The sequence below is a fragment of the Phascolarctos cinereus genome, unplaced genomic scaffold (genome assembly GCF_003287225.1).
Source record: "Phascolarctos cinereus isolate Bilbo 61053 unplaced genomic scaffold, phaCin_HiC Scaffold_1;HRSCAF=81, whole genome shotgun sequence".
In the NCBI taxonomy this organism is placed as follows: domain Eukaryota; kingdom Metazoa; phylum Chordata; class Mammalia; order Diprotodontia; family Phascolarctidae; genus Phascolarctos; species Phascolarctos cinereus.
Window position 1 is genome coordinate 216420458 of NW_027555514.1, and position 18254 is coordinate 216438711.

The 18254-nt window shown below is 48.8% G+C and overlaps 1 protein-coding gene across 6 annotated transcripts; it reads right to left on the reverse strand.

The window, feature by feature from the left end:
* Positions 1–900: 900 nt before the first annotated feature.
* Positions 901–18217, reverse strand: CALCOCO1 (calcium binding and coiled-coil domain 1). 6 transcript variants are annotated; one of them, XM_020966205.2, is made up of 16 exons: positions 18111–18217; positions 14690–14869; positions 14243–14345; positions 13543–13733; positions 12266–12424; positions 11253–11401; positions 7333–7423; positions 6675–6830; positions 5972–6226; positions 5368–5493; positions 4612–4707; positions 3861–3969; positions 3436–3638; positions 2923–3029; positions 2583–2654; positions 901–1883 (listed from the first exon to the last, which is right to left on the reverse strand). In XM_020966205.2, exons 2-16 carry the CDS (start codon positions 14843–14845, stop codon positions 1709–1711), a joined length of 2148 nt encoding a protein of 715 aa, XP_020821864.1. In that variant the 5' UTR covers positions 14846–14869; positions 18111–18217; the 3' UTR covers positions 901–1708. The 6 variants fall into 6 exon arrangements, with proteins under 6 accessions (XP_020821864.1, XP_020821865.1, XP_078001674.1 ...); XM_020966206.2 differs by lacking the exon at positions 2583–2654; XM_078145548.1 differs by having other exon boundaries at positions 3436–3969.
* Positions 18218–18254: the final 37 nt, after the last annotated feature.

An 18254-nucleotide genomic window follows, 5' to 3' on the forward strand; every position in this document is an offset into this window, starting at 1 on the left:
ACATCCTCTGGTTGGGGTTGATTGGTGCGTTTCTAACAGGCATCAGTATGTAGGACCAAGCACCATGCAGGAGCTGGAAAAGTGGGGGTCTAGGGCACTGAGGGAAAGATAAGAGGGAAGGGCCTGGGCCTAGGGGACAGAGTGATAAGGATGGTACATGCCTCTGTCAGGTTGAGGGACTGAGCGAGGATAGTAGAACCCTTGAGGAAGAGTGCTAGGGAATAAGAAGTAAAGATTTGACAGGTCCTTGAGTGGTCACAGGGGTGGGAAAGCCCACTTTGGCAGGGAGATTTATTACAATTTGATAATAAGGAAAATGTTAAAATGAGTGCATAGCTTAGGTCACAGTACAATAGATTTTGAACTGGAAGGGGCTTAGAGGTCATCTAGTCCAACGATCTCATTTTACAGATGAGTAAATTAAGGCCTGGAAGGTTCACTGATGCACCCAAAACCACACAGGCAGCATACTTTGAACCCAGCCCTTTTCCCATTGCACTACTCACTGTTTCCTAGCCCTAGATGCTGTGAAGGCAATGGAAGGAGCCAGAGCCTAAGTAGGACTGGGTGGGCCCTTCCAGATCACCAAGCTCTTCGCCTCCTTCTGAGATAGACCCATAGTATCTCTCCCTCCTCCCTGGTCTCTTGGAGAGAACCCAAACCCTCTGTTGAAAGCCAGGAAAGTGAACTGCAGCCCCTGGGGAAGTCAGGTCCAGTCTTGGCCTGGCTTCCTTTTCTTCTTCCCACTGGGAACTGGCAGCAGTGGGGGACACACAGCTGGAACTCACCCAGCTCCATTTTTCCAAATGACTAAATTCCTCTTCTCACCAAGATCCAGAGACCAGGGAGTGTGGGAACACCTGTTCCCAAATACCTGAACCCCTTTATCTTAGTCATAGCTTGTGGTAAGAACACATTTTATTAGAATAGTATACATGTCATATAAATATCTCTGCCCATGCTACACAACTTGAGGTGGTGGAAGGGTGGACATGTGGTGGTGACAGGGAGGGTATTAGGGAAGAATATCTTATTGCTGTCAAGGGGGATGAGGACAGGTCAGGAGATAGAAATACTCGGTTTCAGCCATTCCCCCCTCCCCCAACACAAAAGGCACAGATGAATTTTTCTTTCCATGTGGGGTAGGAGGGTACTGCCAGAAAAGGGATGAAATTGGGTACAGGAGGCCTTCTTTACCCCCCAAAGAAACCACAAAACTTAATGTCTAATTATATGGGCAAGCTAGGGAAAGGGAGTGAGGGAACAGAAACAGGTGAAGCCTAGAGCTGGAAGGCTTGTTAAAAAGTCATTAGGTTGATTTTTCTGCCTCCACACAAACCGGAGACAGAAGAAGTCAGGTAAACAAATATAAACCTCAAATGGGAATGAATGGGGAGGAGGGTGTGCTCCATGGTTTGGCTGGGGAACACTGACACAGCAGAAGCCGGGCTGTTTGGAGGGATGATCTTCGCTTTCAAGGGTGGGGGGCCTGGTGGCTCAAGTGGAAAGGAAGCAGGGTACCTTCCCTGGAGCCCCTAGTCTGTCTCTCAAACCGTTGGGCATAGTGTCTTGCTTGGTTGGGGGAGGAGCACTCCTTGTGGATTCAAGGTCAAACTCAGTGGAAATGGAGTGGTGTGAGGACTTCTTAGGGGTCTTGATGGCCTAAAATTCAGTCTGCCACAAAAGTGTGTGTGTGTGTGTGTGTGTATCACTCAAAGGTAAAAGGATCCTGGGTGCTGAAGAAGAAGTGTCCATCCACGTGTTCCTCCAAGGCATCCTTGTCACACTCAGGAAACTGTTCCTTACATATGGGACACTCCTTCCAAGGCGGGGCGGCAGGGCCCCCTGGGCTGGCCTCAGAAAGGGGGCCCCCAACAAAGCCACTATGGAGAGGTAGAGTGGTGGGGGAGGTGATTTAGTCCTGCAGGCCTACCCCTTCCTCCTCGATCCTAGGAGCAGAAATCCAGATGCCCAGGCTCCTAGTTGCTCTTGCTCTTGGCAAACGGACACAGGTGTCCAACTTCCTAGACTGCCTGCATCACTCCCTCTCTTGGTTCTTAAAGCAGACGCCCAAGGGGCAGAACCAAAGAGGCCTTGTTTTTTTCCTAGCTCTCAAAGGCGCTGGCATCTATTACCTCCCCAGTCTCTCACTGGCCTCTTCAGCCAAGCTTCCAAAGCCCATCCCCCAATACCCCCCCCCCCCGCCCCGCTCTCTTCCCTCCATCTCTGTCTGCTGCCTAATGAGGCTGAAAATGAGTATGACATCGTCCTTCATCTTCCTGCTCTAGCCAAGGAGGAGATGACAGCATTCTCCCATCTCCTTTGCCCTAAGTCTGTTCCAATGTCTGGGACAAAGCTGGGGGCCAGATGCCTGGATCTCAATCTTTTACCATTTCCTGAGTGGGAGGAGGCACTTACCACTCTGATACCTGGCTCTCCCCCTCTCCAACTCCACCCCTCGCTGAGGCCCCAAGGGAGCTGGGGAAAGCCAAAGACCCATGGATAATCAGATGCTGAATCCCAGCTTTCCCATCCCTGTGGTCCTTGATTGCTTCCCTTTATCCAGAGATTTGGGCACCTACCTGCCAGCGTGGGGGGGGGGAAGGGCAGGAGAGAGGGGGTGCAAGACAATTTGGGCTCCACGGAAGATGGTGCTAAAACAACACAGAAGCTTGTTACAAGTAGAGCCTCTGAGTGCTGATGGTACAGTCTTAAGTTGAGTGAAATTTAGAACCTAGAGACATCTGGGACTTTGGGGGTAGCAGGTAACCTTGCTGGCCACTGACCCCACCCTGAGCCCTTCCTCCGTCTTGGCTTTGATCAAGAAGATGGGTATGGGGAGGGGTGAATGACTGAGGGCTATCCCTGGCCACAGGGACTCCACTCTGACCTGGCACACACCCTTGTAGTTTCCCACCTCACCTGGCCACGTCATAAAAGGCACTGCCTAGTTCAGGAAGCAGCAGGCTGGCCTCCTCCCCTCCACTCTGCACTGCTGCCATCAGTACTGCCTTTTCATCCTCTGCCTCCTGGGCACTCAGACATAGGGTAGAGTAGGGCGGCATTTTAGAAGTTAGGGGATGGAGAAGGGAGATGAAGAAGCATGAATGGGGCCTGGGAAAAGTGAACCAGGGCCTGGATGGGAGTGGAAGGGAAGCCAGGGCATGGGACAGAAGTGGGGACTGGGACATGGGACCAAGATGAGTCTATCGGAGATGGAGGCCAGGAGCAGGGCTGTCCTGCTATGTGAAGGGTGGGTGGTCAAATGGACTTGGATAGGCTGGGTACAACTGAGTCCCTTCCCTCCCCAATCAGGGAGAACAGAGTGACCCATCAAGCTGAAAATCTGTGTCTGGAGGCTAGGACATCTGGTATAACCCTTTTAACCCTTCCTTACCCCCTTCTCCCAAAGACTGTCCTGCATGTTCTACTCACCGAGTCAGAGCTACTGTCATCGTGGGGACCTGTCATGTGAGGAGCAATAGGGGATGGCTGGCTGATGACCACATGGGCAGGGGTGTCTCGGGGTCCAGAGGGATTAGAGCCAGGGCCTCCTCGCTCACACAGCCCATAGGAAGTAAGCCTCATGTCCTCTGGGGATTCATCCTCTGAGTCTGTCAGGACTGCTGCAGGGCAGCCTGTGAGTGGGGAAGAGGAGGGACTGTCAAAGTCTTGGGGCCTTCTAAGAAGAGGAGAGGGGGAAAGGACCTGAAACCAACCCCCATCAGGGGATACATGGGAGACGGGGTCAATTCCTAAAAGGGACCCTGGGGGAGAGGGTTGGGAGCCTGCTAGGCACTGAGTGATGCTGGGGGTGGGGAAGGGAAGGCTGGAGAAAGGGGGGTCAGGGATGCACAGACTCAGCCCGGGAGTCGCCTCCTCATCCTCGGTGGCTGCATCCTCACTCCACTTCTCATCGGCCACTTTTTCCAAGCGGGCCTCCAGCTTCCTCATATATTCCAGCAGTTCCTGGGTTAGGGTACATGGTAAAGACAGAAATGGCCCCAACCCACCTGGGCCATGAGGATTCTCTGGTCCTAGGGATGAGTTCTGCCCGCATTCCTTGGGGTCAGCACCCCACAAAGGGAGCAAGGACATCTGGGGCAGGGGGAAAGAAGAGGGGCAGCTTCACCCCCTCCCAGTTTTGATCCCAGACCCTCCTGCACCTCTACCCTTAAGCTTGCTGCTAGCACTTTTTTCCTCCACTAATATCACACCAATGCTATTATATAATAGAACCATATAAATAGAATCGCGTAATAACATCTGATGTTCTAATAACATATGATGTTCTAATATTCAGGGAACTGAAAGTGACCACATCCTTTTCGAGAGGCCTCAAGTTCTTACATCATAGGGTTAGAGATTTAAGTTGAAAGGAAGCTCAGGGGCTAAGGCTTGGGAGGGCCCCAGGTCACACAGCTGGTAAGGAGCATAGCTGGGATTTGAACCCATGTCCTCTGACTCCAAAGGCTCCCCTTTCACCACTGTCCCACACAGGCCCCAGGCTGGGGCTCTGGCTGCTCAGAGGAGTTAGCAAAGCTGGAAGCTACCCGGTCTGTGCAGAAGCTGTGGCCGTGCTAGAGCCTCCTGAGCTCTTGCACAGCTCACCTGCTTCTCCTCCTGCAGCTGCTCCTTTTCCTTCTGAAACACGCGAAGGGCCGACCGAAGCTCCGTTAGCTCCCTCTTGCTTTCTGACAGCTGTACCTGAAGGAGAGGGGCCACGGAAAACATGGAATCTAGAACTTCTCTCTTAGAACCTGACCTCTGTGACCTGGAAGGAAGAAACCTTGGATTCCAAAGCCAGCCTCTCCCACTCTGCTCCCCCTCAATACTCCACCCAATCCACAATCCCTTCCCTAACCCACAAATCTCCGACTAGGGAGTAGGAGATCTGGCTCCTTTTGTTTTTAAGGATTTAGGGTCTGAGAGACTATAACTAGGCTGAGTGCAGGTTGCTTAAGTCCGGACCAGTGTTTAGTCATGATACGTTCCAAGCTACACAGTTTGTCAGCCTGGGTCACCTCAAGTCAATCAAACTGAAACTAAAGGCATCTATGCTAGTGGTAGAAAGAGGGCTTCTAAACTTCAGATCAAAGTAGACAAGGCTGCTCATAAACAAGATGCAAAACAAAATGCACCTGAGCATTATCCTCAGCAAGTCAACTACCCTCACTGGGCCTCAGTTTCTTAGTCTGTGAAATGGGGGAGTTGAACTCCACAGCCTCTGCAATCCCTTCCAGCCCTAGATCTATGATCCTCCGACCTCTGGCTTCCGAGCTGACATTCTAGGCATTTAGGGAGAAGGCACAGTGGACTCTAGGGGCTTTTGGGCAGAGGCATCTCTGGTGGAGGCTGAGATCTTACCAGACTGGAATCCTTCTCTCGGGCCAGGTCAGCTTTGAGGCCTTGTCTCTGGGTCCTCTCCTCCTGCACGGCCTTCTCCAGTCTCAGAACCTCTGCACTCAGCTTCAGGATCTTATCCTTCTCTGCCTGGGCATGGGCAGAAAAGAAAAGGGCAGGAAGGAGAATGTCACTGATAAGAGCCCCACCCTTGCACCGCCTCCCTGCCCTTCGGATTCACTGGTCTTACTTCTCTGGATCCCCTTTGCTGCCTCCCTCACTCAACTCTCATGGTCCCAGAGTCTGTGAAGAACAGGGGAAAATGGAAAGAAGGCCCCGGAAGGTCAAGTGAAGGGCAGGATGGGAAGAGGGCATGCGGGATAGGAATGGGGCGGGAGGAGGCGGCACTGTATGGGTCAGGAGTAGACATAACAGAGAAGTGTGGTTCAGACTCATTCCCCACCAAACCCCAAACCGACTGAATTGCCAAGGGCCAACCACCTCCTTTTTTTAACCCATGACAGGGGTGGAGGCTAAAGCTCTCGCTGCGAAACACCTGACACGGCCCTTACATTTCTTGCCTCCCTGTGGCCTCCCCAACCCCGTCTTCCCACCCCTATCTCTGCACCTCTACATTTTGCAGAAGCCCCGCGCGTTCCTTGCTCCATGAGCTCTTGTCTTCTCTCCACTGCAGGCTCAGCTCCACCAGCCTGTTGTTGGCCTCGGCTACCTCCAGCCGGCTCCTGTGGAGGTCAGCCATGGTTCGGTCTCTGGCACTTGCTGTGCTGGCCAGCTCCTCCCCAAGCAGGGAGGCCTTTTGCTGGCTCGAGACTGCGAGCTCCTGGGTCCCCCGAAGCTGCTCTTTCAGGGGCTCCAGTTCAGCCTCCAGGAGAGAACACAGGCATGAAGTCAGTTACACCTGAGCTAATATGGGGACCCCAAGACTTTAACCTTGAAGTTTCCTATCTTCCATTAGATTCTACACTCTTCCTCCACTCAGGACCCAGGTGCCTTATCCTCCAAACCACAGCAGCTAATCCCTTCCTTTCCCTTTCCATTCTTGGGGTCTCTCAGGTTTCCTCTACACTAGGGGTATCAAACTTTAATGGATCCCTGAGGGCTGCATATTGCCTTAGAAAGCCTCAAATGAACACTATATTGTATTATATTTTTATTTATCTTATTAAACATTTCCCAGTTGCACTTTAAGCTGGTTCAGGGAGCATTTGGAGCTGCCTACCCTGAGCATAATCCGTCTGTCCTACACTGTAGGCCTAGCTATTCTTCTGGCTTCTCCTGCCCAGAATTCAGGTGTCCAGGCCCTTACTCACAATCCGCTGCTGGGCCTCATCCAGCAGATTCTGGATTCGGGTGACCTCCGCCTGCAGTCTCTGGAGCTGAGAGGCCTGCTCCCCCTGATGGCTTTTGGCCTTCTGTAGGTCTGCACTCAGGCGACAGCACTCCAGTTGTGAGACCTGCAGCTCGGCCTGGTGGGAATCACAGGATCACAGATTCAGAGCTGGGCCTAAGAGTGTCTCAAGTCCAACCCTCTCATTTTATAGGTGAGAAAAGGAAGGCTGGGGGACGGTAAGAAATTTGCCCGGCTAGTACGTGTCTGAGGCAGGATTTGAACTCAAATCTTCCTGACTCCAAGCTCAGTACTCTATCTACTACTCTACTTATAGTTGGGGGGGAACGTCTATAACGTCTCTGGACCATACAGCACAGTCTGCTTTACGGGCCGATAAGGCAAATCAGAACAAGTCAGTTTCCCAGCCTCAAAGGGATCCAGCATCGGAGCCCAAGGGGAGCCTGAGCCTGGGCATCTATGCCCCACTGTACTCAGCTCTCCTGCTATCCAGCCCAGAGTTTCCAGCAGTACATGGGCATGGTGAGATTTAAGACAACTGCAATTTCAGACCTGCTGCCTTTTGCGCTCTCCTTCACCATGAAGGCCTGGCACTGCCCCTTTCCTGTTTGGCCCCTCACCTGGCTCTGCTCCTTGTCTGCTTGTTCTTCCTTCAGCTGCCCCAGAAGCTGCTCCTGCTCCTGAGTCAACGCCTTCACTGTGTCCTTGACCCTGTGGACCAAGGACAAAATGGGCAGAATTTAGGATTTTGAAGCTGTCAAGTCCAATTCTTTTATTTTATAGATGAGAAACTGAGAGTGAGAGAGGTTAAATTAATTGTCCAGGGTCACATAGCACCCACCAACCGTGGGTGTCCCCCAAAGCTCTCTTCTCATTTCCTCATAGACGATTTTGCTCATCAGCTCTCATGGATTAAATTATAATCTCTACGCAGATGATTCTCAGATCTGTCTGTCCAGTTTAAGCTCTCTCCTGATCTCCAGTCTTGGATCTCCAACTGCCTAACGGACATCTCAAACTGGGTATCTCATAGACATTTTAAACTCAACATGTACATCATTAAATTAACTTTTCCCAAAACTCTTCCCTTTCTCTAACTTCCCTATCATTGTCAAAGGCACCACCATCATTCTGATCACAATCTAGTGTCATCTTCAACTTCTCACTCTCTGTCACTTCCCCCACCCCAATCCAATCAGTTGCCAAGTCCTGTTGCTTCTACCTTTGTGACATATGTCACATATGTCCCCTTCTCTCCTCTCCACCACCCTGGTGCAGGCCCTTATTACCTCATACTTGGACTACTGCAATGGCTGCTGGTGTGTCTCCCAGCATCAATTCTTCCCCACTCCAGTCCACTCTCCACTCAGCTTCCATTTTCCCAAACGCAACTGACTACGTAACTGACCATGACACCCTCCCCCTCATTCCATAAACTCTAGTGGCTTCCAATCACTCCCAGGATCAAATATAAAATCCTCTGTTGAGTGTTAAAAGACCTTCATAACCTCCTACCTTTCCATTCTTCTTCCACACGACTCGCCTTCCTCCCCCACATCCCCAGGACTCAGTTATCCAGTAACACCGGCCTCCTAGCTGTTCTTTGCACAAGACACTCCATTTCCCAACTCCAGGCATTTTCCCTGGCTGCTCTCCATGCCTGGAATGCTCTCACTTCATCTCTACCTTCTGGCTTTCCTGGCTTCTTTCAAGTCTCACCTAAAATCCCACCTTCTACAAGAAGTATTTCCTTAATGCTAATTCTTTCCTTCTGTTCATTATCTCACATTTATCTCACATATAGCTTGTTTGTACAGAGCTGTCTGCATGGCGTCTCCCTCATTAGAATGGGAGCTCCTCGAGAGAAGGGACTGTTTTTTTTTTTTGCCTTTCTTTGTAACCTAGTACTTAGCACAGTGTCTGGCAATAGCAGGTGGTTTATAAATGCTTGTTGATGGGCAGCTTAGACGGGGTAGTGGATAGAGCACCAGCCCTGGAGTCAGGAGGACTTGAGTTCAAATCTGTCCTCAGATATTAACTAGCTGTGTGACCCTGGGCAAGTCACTTAAACCCAGATGCCTCCCCCCAAACAAACAAACAAACAAATCAATGTTTATTGACTTGCCTTGACAGCTAGTAAGACAAAGTTGGAACTCATGACTTCCTGACTCCAAGTCTAGCTGGTTACCTGGGAGGCAAGCTCCATGGTTTGTGCCCATATCCTGCCATTGACTTTTCCTCCTTTGACTCAGCCCTTACCAGTCTTTCTTACCTGTTCCTGTATGGTTCAGACATAAAAACAAGATGATGTTGTTCTAAACCCTTTCTGGCTCTAGGCTGGTTCCATCCTGGGAACTCACATCAGCTCTAATTAACTGCTTTCCCTAGCTGGAGTCTCAGGTCCCAGTCCCCTCACCTCCTCTTGGCTCTTCCAGGCCTGAACATTTGAACCCTTCTGATGGGCAAAGATTTATAGGTGCCATAGACCCAAAGAGACATCAGAGGTCTACTTATTTATCCCTCTGCTTCTAGGTAGAAGCAAAAGGCTCAAAAGAGCAACCGCCCAGGTACAAGATGAGTATGACCTGATTTAGTATCAGGTCATGGGAAAAAGACCTAATTTTACTGCAAGGTTAATCAGAATACAAAATGTGGCATGGCTGCCAAAAAGTTAATGTAATTGTTGGCTGCATTAACAAAAATACAGCATTCAGATGGAGAGATAACAGTATCATTGTCCTGTGGAGAGGCAGACTAAATTTAGAGGACTGTGGTTAATTCTTTGGGGGCCATATTTTAACAGGGACATTGATAGCCTAAGGTAGGGAGATTTTAGAGGGGTTTGAATTTGGACAGGGGAAAATGACATCTTTATTTTCACTGTTTTCTAACTAGTATTTAGCATTTGTTTCATTTTTGAAAGTAGGCAACAAACATGATTCTGAGGAGGGCCCCATCAGCTTCACCAGACCATGGCCAAAGGGTTCCAGGACGAAAATAAAGGTTAAGAACCCCTGTGCTAGGAGGATGACTGAGGGTCAGAAATTATATGAGAAAAATTAAAGGAACTGAAAATATTTAGCCTAGAAAACAGAAGACCTGTCTTTAAATATCTGAAAGGTTGTGATGTGGAAGAGTTAAGGCTTATCCCATTACAGTTCTGTAGGAGATAACTAGGACCCATCGGTAGAAATTGAAGGGAAGAAATTTGACAATGAAAAGAGTGTGTGTGTGTGTGTGTGTGTGTGTATATGTGTGTGTATATGTGTGTGTGTCTAATGGTAGCCATCTGAGGGGGTGGGGGGAAGAAAAAAAAGAAATTTACATGATTTAATTGTTATTTGTCCTTCTTGAAGAGGACCATGACATCAGGAAGGAGATGTTATGACTTGCAAGTGAATTGGATTTAAGTGAGGGAGGGCTGTGCAAAGTCACCAATGTCACTTTCTCCTTCAGAGCCATCTGGGTCCAGTGGCAAGATATAGATCAGGCCGACTGGAGATGTTCCTGGATGCTGTGGGAGACCTTGGCCTTTTTAAGCAAAGGTCTTTCCCAGGTCTCAGTTTACCTGAGACAATGCCCACTCAGCGATTAAGGCTAGGTTAAAAAAGAAGGCAAAGAATGGTCTCTTTTCCCTAGTAAAAAAAAAAAATCAACTTGGGAGGTGAAGACCCTCAGATCTATCTGGCCAAAACAGAAACAATTTCTATTTACACTCACTCTGAGCTATCAGAATCCAAACAATGACCAAGTGAGGCTTGAGCTGCGACCTACCGTGGGCCAATCAATGTGAGCCAGAGTGTTTGTGTTTAGACATGGTCCATAAAAAAGAAATCTAGCCCATAAAGCCCAAGATATCTTGCTAGGTTTCAGCAATCAAAATTTGCATTTCTTTGGGCAGAGCACTTTCAGGTAAGGGTATGATTCCCTATGTGGACAGAAGGAGAGGAGGGATGAATTTGTTGTACATTTGAAAGGAACAGCAAATTGTGCATAGTAGAGTTGCAGTTTCATGCGTAATCATCTTTTTTATTGTACCATGTTAATAGAAATGCTTGTTATATTCCATAAATTTAAAATTAAAAATTTTAAAAGGTATTCAGAAATAGAATGCATTACCTTAGGTAAGGTAGTGAGCTCCCTGTTGTTAGAAGCGTTCATGCAAAAGTTGGTTGACTACCTGTCAGAGATTTTACAGAAGGGATATCTGTCCTGAAGGGGACGCTGGGCTGGATGATCCCTAAGGTTCTTTTCTAATGCTAAGATTCATTCTATGACTTTAAATCTCCAGGGCTAAGAGAAGCTACAAGCTCTCAGTGACCTAGTTCTAACAGCGTGTAATCCTGGCTGTCCGTAAATCCTGAGAGTCTAACCTTATTCCTGCTTGTTGACATTATGCCAACAGATGCATTCTTATGCCACCCTCGAGTGGCTTTTACTGACCAGGCTCACGAACCTTCCCCTGCGATGGCATCTCCCCACTGACTCCTGGGTCTTAGCTAGCGGATCGGGGTGGAGCAGGGTAAAGGGGCCTCCTTACCTGTCCAGCTCCACCTCCTTCTCCAGCACCTTCTCACTGATGCTATGGATGTCATCCTCCAGTTCCAGGATCCGGGCCACATGGTCTCCCTGTTGTCTGCTCAGGACATCCCGCTCTTCTTTAAGCTCCCCATGGGCACGTGATAGCCCCTGAGGTTATCCCAGAAGAAAAGGAAGGCTGAGACTCCCCTCATTGAGAGGGAAACGGAGGCAAAGGGGGAGTAGGAAGGGAGCTCAAAAACTTCGGAGGCTTCCTCCCTCTCCCTTCCGTTCCCACATCCACACAGGAACTTAGATTAAGAGCCAGAAGGAATGCCCCAGAGGCCATACAGCCCAACCCCCTAATTTTACAGATGAGGATACTGAGGCACAGAGAAGCTGAGTGACTTGTCCAAAGTCACTCAGGCAGAAGTAGCAGAGCCGGGATTCCAAAGCCACTGCGTTGTCCCACTGTGCCATGAGGCGTCCTCCTTGAAGGGAACTCGGAGGAGTCATCTCAGACACCCCCTCACCTCTGTGTTGGACCTCCCCTACCCCATAATGATAATCCATAACTCCCGTTTACAGAGCACTTAATGGTATAGTTACAAAGCGCTTCTCCTCAACACTACTACACAAGGGATAAAATGAATACCCCCATTTCACAGATGAGGACACTTAGGCAGAGTATGTTGAAGTGACTCATCTAATGTCACACTAATGAATGCCAAGATGGTAAATGTTCAGAGCCAGGATTGGAACTTGAGACTCCTGAATTTAAGACCAGGGATCATTTCACCATATTATGCTGTGAACCATCCCAGACTCTACCACATTTAAAGAGTCCTTTACAAGAGGACATTGCTGGATCGGGAAGTTCTTCTTGCAACCAACGTTGATCCTGAATTGTACCAGCCCCACTCCTTTGAGGACAGAGCTATCCTGACTCCCCAACCCCCGCCAACACCCCTCTTCCTCTACAAGCATTCAGATTCTGGAAGCCTCATGGGCTTGCAGGTAAATACTCCTACCCACCTTGTACTGCTCCATCAGCTTGGCCTGCTCCTCCTTGGTGACCTGCAGCGTGGTCTCCAGCTCATGCACCCTGCTCTTCAATTCTGTCACCTCCCCCTCCAACTGCAACTTCAGTCTCATCAGGTCATTCCGTTCCTGCTGGCTTTCTTCTAGCTGGTTCTAGAGATGCCCATGTAATGTCAGTCACCATTCCCCCTCCCCCATTACCCTCATGCTAACTTCCTGATTCCCTCCAAACCCCACCCAGAATGGGTTGTGGTTCTAGGCTGGGAAGCCCACTCATTATGAATAATAAAAAGGATGGGCAAGAGGGGAACAGGCTTGGAAAAATGTCGATGCACTTGACCCTACCTCCATCCCCTGCTCATTAGGCACAGCCCTCCCAGTTTTTCATTCCACTTCCACCTTCTTCTGGCCCTATTCATTTGTAACTTATCATAACTACTCCATCCCTGGCCTGACCAATGCCTGAATCCTCCTTCTTCTGGCAAACCTTCCATGATTCATCTGAACAGAAGACATGGCTTTCCCCAGTGTTTCCAAATCTGAGAATAAGTCTCCTTTGCTTTAACCATTCCTAATTTTTTTGGGGGGACTAGGCAATGGGGTTAAGTGACTTGCCCATGGTCACACAGCTAGTAAGCATTATGTGTCTGAGGCCCGATTTGAACTCAGGTCCTCCTGAATCCAGAGCTGGTGCTCTACCCACTGTACCACCTTAGCTACCCCATTCCTGATTTTTATAAGTTGAGCTCTGACTTATACCGAATATACTAATTGTCCATTCTTAATATTTCTATTTTTTTTCAAAACTGTTTTTCATAACTTTCTATCTTGGCCTTGGGCTTTTCTAAGGGGCTGTACCTAAGGGCTGTATCTATCACCATCATCTGGATAATACTCCCACTTGCTAGAAATCTTTTTTTTTTAAGGCTGCTCTTTATCTCCTATTTTCTAGGAAGACTTCCCAAATGAAGCATTTCCCCTATCACTTCCACTTGCCTCCAGCCCAAGCTCTTGGCTATGCTTATCCAATCTCTACTTATCTACTCAACAGTTGAAAGGTAGAGCTCTGTCCATCTGGTCTTTGTTCTGAACTAGTCTGTTCCCTGGGATCCTATCTGTTCCTAGTCTCTTCCCCCATGTCCAGACCCTATATCTCATCTTTTCTATAGAAAGTTCCTTGAGGCCAGGAGCCGGGTGTAATTCACAACATATAGAACAAAGACTTGAGAATAAAGATGGAGGCGGCCCCCAGCACCATTTCTCTCATTTACCTGCAGCACTGTTGCCTTGGGGACAACAAGCAGGATATCAGAATCACTTTCGGGTTCCTCTAGCATCACCAGTTCATCCATGGGCCTTGGTTCCCGAAACTGGAATGAGGAGCTCTGGCCACACACTCGGCCTTGGTGGTTTACATAGCGGAACTGGTAGAACTGGGCACCTGGCTTGGGCAGGTAGCTGGCTATGGGAAGAATTGGGCACCCAAGAATCCTTAGGAGCAAGACCTAGACCCTGCCCCACACCGAATTTTTACCTCTGAACTTTTCCAATACCCTCTCTCTACTAATCCCTCCTCATCTCCCAGGATGCCCCAGCTCTGGTTCTCTGTCCCATTCTCTCCCTACCTCAGAGCTTCTCACAGGCTGCTCCTCTTAACCCTCCTCCTTCTCAACCCTATTCCACAGGATCCTATTCCAGAAAGCTTTATCAGACTAATTCTCCCAGTTCTAAAAGAGAAATCCTGATTAGTGTGGGCAATTGGACTAATGTCTGGTACCTCCAGTCCCCATCAACCTCAAGTGCCTATGAAATCCCCTTGGCTTTCTACACTCCCTGAATACAGCTATGTGTAATTTCCATTATACTCATTTGCACTTATTTCCTCTCTGTGTCTCTTAGTCTCTCTCTAGCCTAGCTTTCCTATAACTGTCCCCTTGCTCCTCCTCCCAGGCCTCTGGTCTTCCCACATACCTTGGAACTGGACACTGGAGTGAACAGCAGAGCCCTCAGCTGCACCTTCAGGTACCACGCACCAGACAAAGGTGTGATAATCTCGGACTGAGGAGGCCTCTTTCTGTAAGTGCCCAAAATTGGAATGGGACTTTTAGGCCATAATCATTCCTGACTTTTGTACATCATGAGCTCTGACTTACCTTCTGCTGAGGGTACTAGGGAGTACTCTAGGGCTGGAGGTGTAGGGACTGGGGGTATTGGGGGGGAATAGTTCTAGGGGCCCTGGGGGAACTTAAGGGCAATTGGGAAAGGGAGAAGTTTCAGCTCATTCCCAGTACTGGAGTGGGGCAAGAAAGCCAGGCATCCGCTGTCACCTCCATCTCTTCCTCCTCCCACCTGTCCATTTAAGCAACCTATGTTCCTCTACCCTCTATCCTAAAACAGTCATGCTTCCCTGACAGGTACCTTGAAGATGCCAATCCAGTCGCTGGCATTGGCCACAGTGCCTGGGGGTAGGGTGTAGTGACATTCCACCTTGGTGTTGGGGATATAGGTCCTGGCCACATTCAGAAAAGTGACCCCACCCCGGGATGGGGTTCGGCTGAGCAATGACTCCTCCATGATGCCTTCTTAGATATCTCAGTCCTGCCAGGGAGTGAGGAGTTAATTCAATTCAATGAGCACTTGTTAAACTCCTGCTATTGCATCAGGCATTGTGCTAGTTTCTGAGAACAGAAAACAAAAATGTTAATAGTCCCTTTCCTCAAGGAACTTACAGTCTACTGGGCAAAAGCAACCTGTATACAGTCAAGTGAATACAAAATATGACTAAAGTTTTTCTGGGGAGGGGAACTGATAATGATTGGGGGAGAACAGGAAAGGCCCCAAGTAGAAAGTAGCACTGAAACTGAGCTTTGAATGAAGCCAAGGATGCCAAAAGGGAAAGGTGAGGAAGAAGAACATTGCAGGCAGAGGGGACAGACAGCCTGTGTAAAGGCCAGAATGTCACATCTAGGGAACACTGAGAAGAGGTCTTCGGTCAGAGGTACATTGGGGGAAGTAATGGCCTAGATCTAGAAAGAGAGTTTGAAACCAGATGGTTTCAAAAATGCATTTTATGTTAGCAGTGATGGGGAACCACTAAAGCTTCTTGAGCACAGGAGTGATGAGTGAGGTCTGAACTGTGCTTTAGGAACATGGATCTGGCAGTTTGTGTGGAGAAAGGACTAGACTTAAAGGAAACTGTTACCAGGGAGACCAATTAGAAGGATTTTGCAATAATTGAGGCCAGAGGTAATGAGGACCTGGTGTAGGTGGTGGCTGAAGAAATACCCAGAAGGGGACACATGCAAGAAGTCCTGTTGAGGTAGGACTGACAAGACTCGGCAATGAATGGCATGGGGGTGTGAGGAAGAGAGAAAAGGATGATTCCAAGACTTTGAACGGAGGTACTGGAAAGACAGTGGTGACCTTGACAGAAACAAAGAAGTCATGATGATGAGTGGTTGGGGGTGTGGGGTGGGAAGAAGATGAATTCTGGCTTGGACATGTTGTCTTTGAGATGCCTATGAGCCACCAGGTAGAAATGTCCAGTAGGCAGGTGATAATGAGGGGTTCAATGCTTCAAAGCTAACCTCTTCCCCAATCTGTTTCCTCATACACAACTATAATAACCACCAGACCTGGGGACCAAGGAATCTTGATTACCATGGCCCTCAAATCTCAATTACCATGGCTCTAAGAGCATAGAACACAGATATTTTCATTCTTGGTTCTTAGAACCAAGGCATTGAGCCTTTCAATCTGCCCCTTTCAGTCTTAGGCTCACAGGTACTTTCCATAATTTAAATCCTTGCCCTACAGAAGCTCAGTGCCCCTAACTCCAACCAACCCTGACCTTCAGCTCCAGGTTCTAATTCTATCCCCTCACTCTTATTTTCTTTAACTTACACCCCATTTCTACCTCTCCAGTTCCTCCCCTGACTTCAGGCCCTTAATTGCCAAGGCTTTTGAATATGGAATTAAATTACAGAAAGGGATATTCTACTTCCTCACCGCCCTCCTCCCCGGAAGTCAAAGTGACCCCTTCACTCACTTCCTGGGGCTGTTGACACAGCTGCAATTTTAATACTCTTAAGGACAACTGATAACAAGAATTAACCAATGGACAAGAATGACTGAGTCTCCAGGACTAGAATCTGGTTGGAGTGTCCAAACTGAAATCCTTATGCCCCTGAGACAGTGGTCCCCCTTTCCCTCTCTATTGAGTGTCCTAATCCTTATAAATTCTTGGGAACCCAACTATCCCCACTCCCATTTGAGGCATAAGACAGAGAAAAGGTAGAAAGGGATTGGCTCTATGCTGGGACTCCCTAAATATTACCCCGTGAAGTCAGGAATCCTGGAGGCGGCTGCTTCAGGGTGGAGTGAAACATCAGATAGGAACGTGGTGGGATGGGGGAGATGGAATGTGGGGGCCAGAAGCCAGGAAAACCCCACCCCTGGGCACAGATGAGACTGGGGTGGTGGTGGGAAGGTAAAGATTCATTTCCAGTATTAGGCGATGGAACAAAACTGACATCTCCTGCTTCCTGGACCTTTGACCTACCATCCCACTGGGATGCTTGACCTCCTGATATCTTAAACCAGAATAAACCAAATTCAGCTCCAGAATACACTAATCCCTTCCACCCCAGTCTCTGCAGTTTTCAATCTTAAATATTTAAGCAACTCCTTTGAGACTGATAGCTGCAGAGTAGGGTATGAAAGCAGGGGTGTTCTGGTTTGCCCTGGGGCAGAAGGGTGGGTAAGAGAAGATGGGATGTGAGGATTAGAAAAGAGAAACTATTACCCAGAACTGAGAGTCCTTCCCTTTTCTGCCTGCTCCCTCCCACCTACGTCTGAAACGCAGCTCACAGGATGTCCAATCAGGAAACGCCACTAGTCATGTGCAGGCCCCAAAACATCACAGACCCATACTGTCTGGTGCCAGGAGGGGGAAGACGGGGCAGAGACTTTTAAAGTTAAAAAAAAAGTTAAAAAAAAAAATAAACCCAGGAGGAAGAAGGCAGCTGGGAGTATAACTGCCATTGGGAAAGAGTTTAAAATTTCTTTGAAAATCAGGCAGGAAATTAAATGCAATGTAACCCCTCTAACTCTTTAATTTATCTTGGGCTCAAAGACCCTCAAGTTAAGTCCTGCTGATTCTCTGCATTAGCTTCAATCAGGCCAATTTTTTCTACTCTCTGAAAGGGTGGGGGTAAAGGTGTAGGGAGTGGAGTTTATTCCCAAGAATCTAAATTGGGGAAGTCTAGATAACTCTCTAGCCCCCACAAAACTACATTAAATCTGGATTCTTCCTCCAGGGCTGGGAAAAAAATTAGAAAACTATGCATTGCACCATCATAAAAAGGGTGTGTGTGTGCGTCAGATCAGATTTAGGGGCATCCATATGGGGAGGGTCCAGAGACCCTCACTCTTGTCGCATGACTCCAGAGCTCCCCCGTGCCCTGCCCATAGAGGGCAAGGAAGGCCTTGGAACTGATTTTGAGGGAGATGGCTGCTTTGAGAGGGGATGATCAAAAAGGGGGCTCGCCCTCATTTCAGCACCCTCAATTCCTCCCTCCCAAGCCTACCCAGCCCTTCATGGTGAGTTACCCAAAGGCAAGAGGGGAGGACAAGCAGGGAACTCCCTTCAAGTCCAGGGAACCCCTCAAACCCACGCGCCCCAAACGCGGGGAGATCTGGGGGGGCCCTTTCCACTAAAGGGTTAACCCTTTTAACAGTCTCTGTTTCCCTAGAGTTCCTTTTCAAAGATGAAAAGTCGGGGTGACACTCCATAAATCTCCCTTCCCCCCAAAACAAAAATTAGGAACAATTCTCTTACCCCAGCAGAAGATCAGCTGTTCCCCTCACCTTTCACCAACAACAAAAACACCACTCTGCCTGAGAGAGGGGCGGGGGAGAGGGTTGGGAGCACGTCCTTTCGGGACTTGTAGTTCTTTCTCCTTTTCCGAGCTTCAACGTTTGC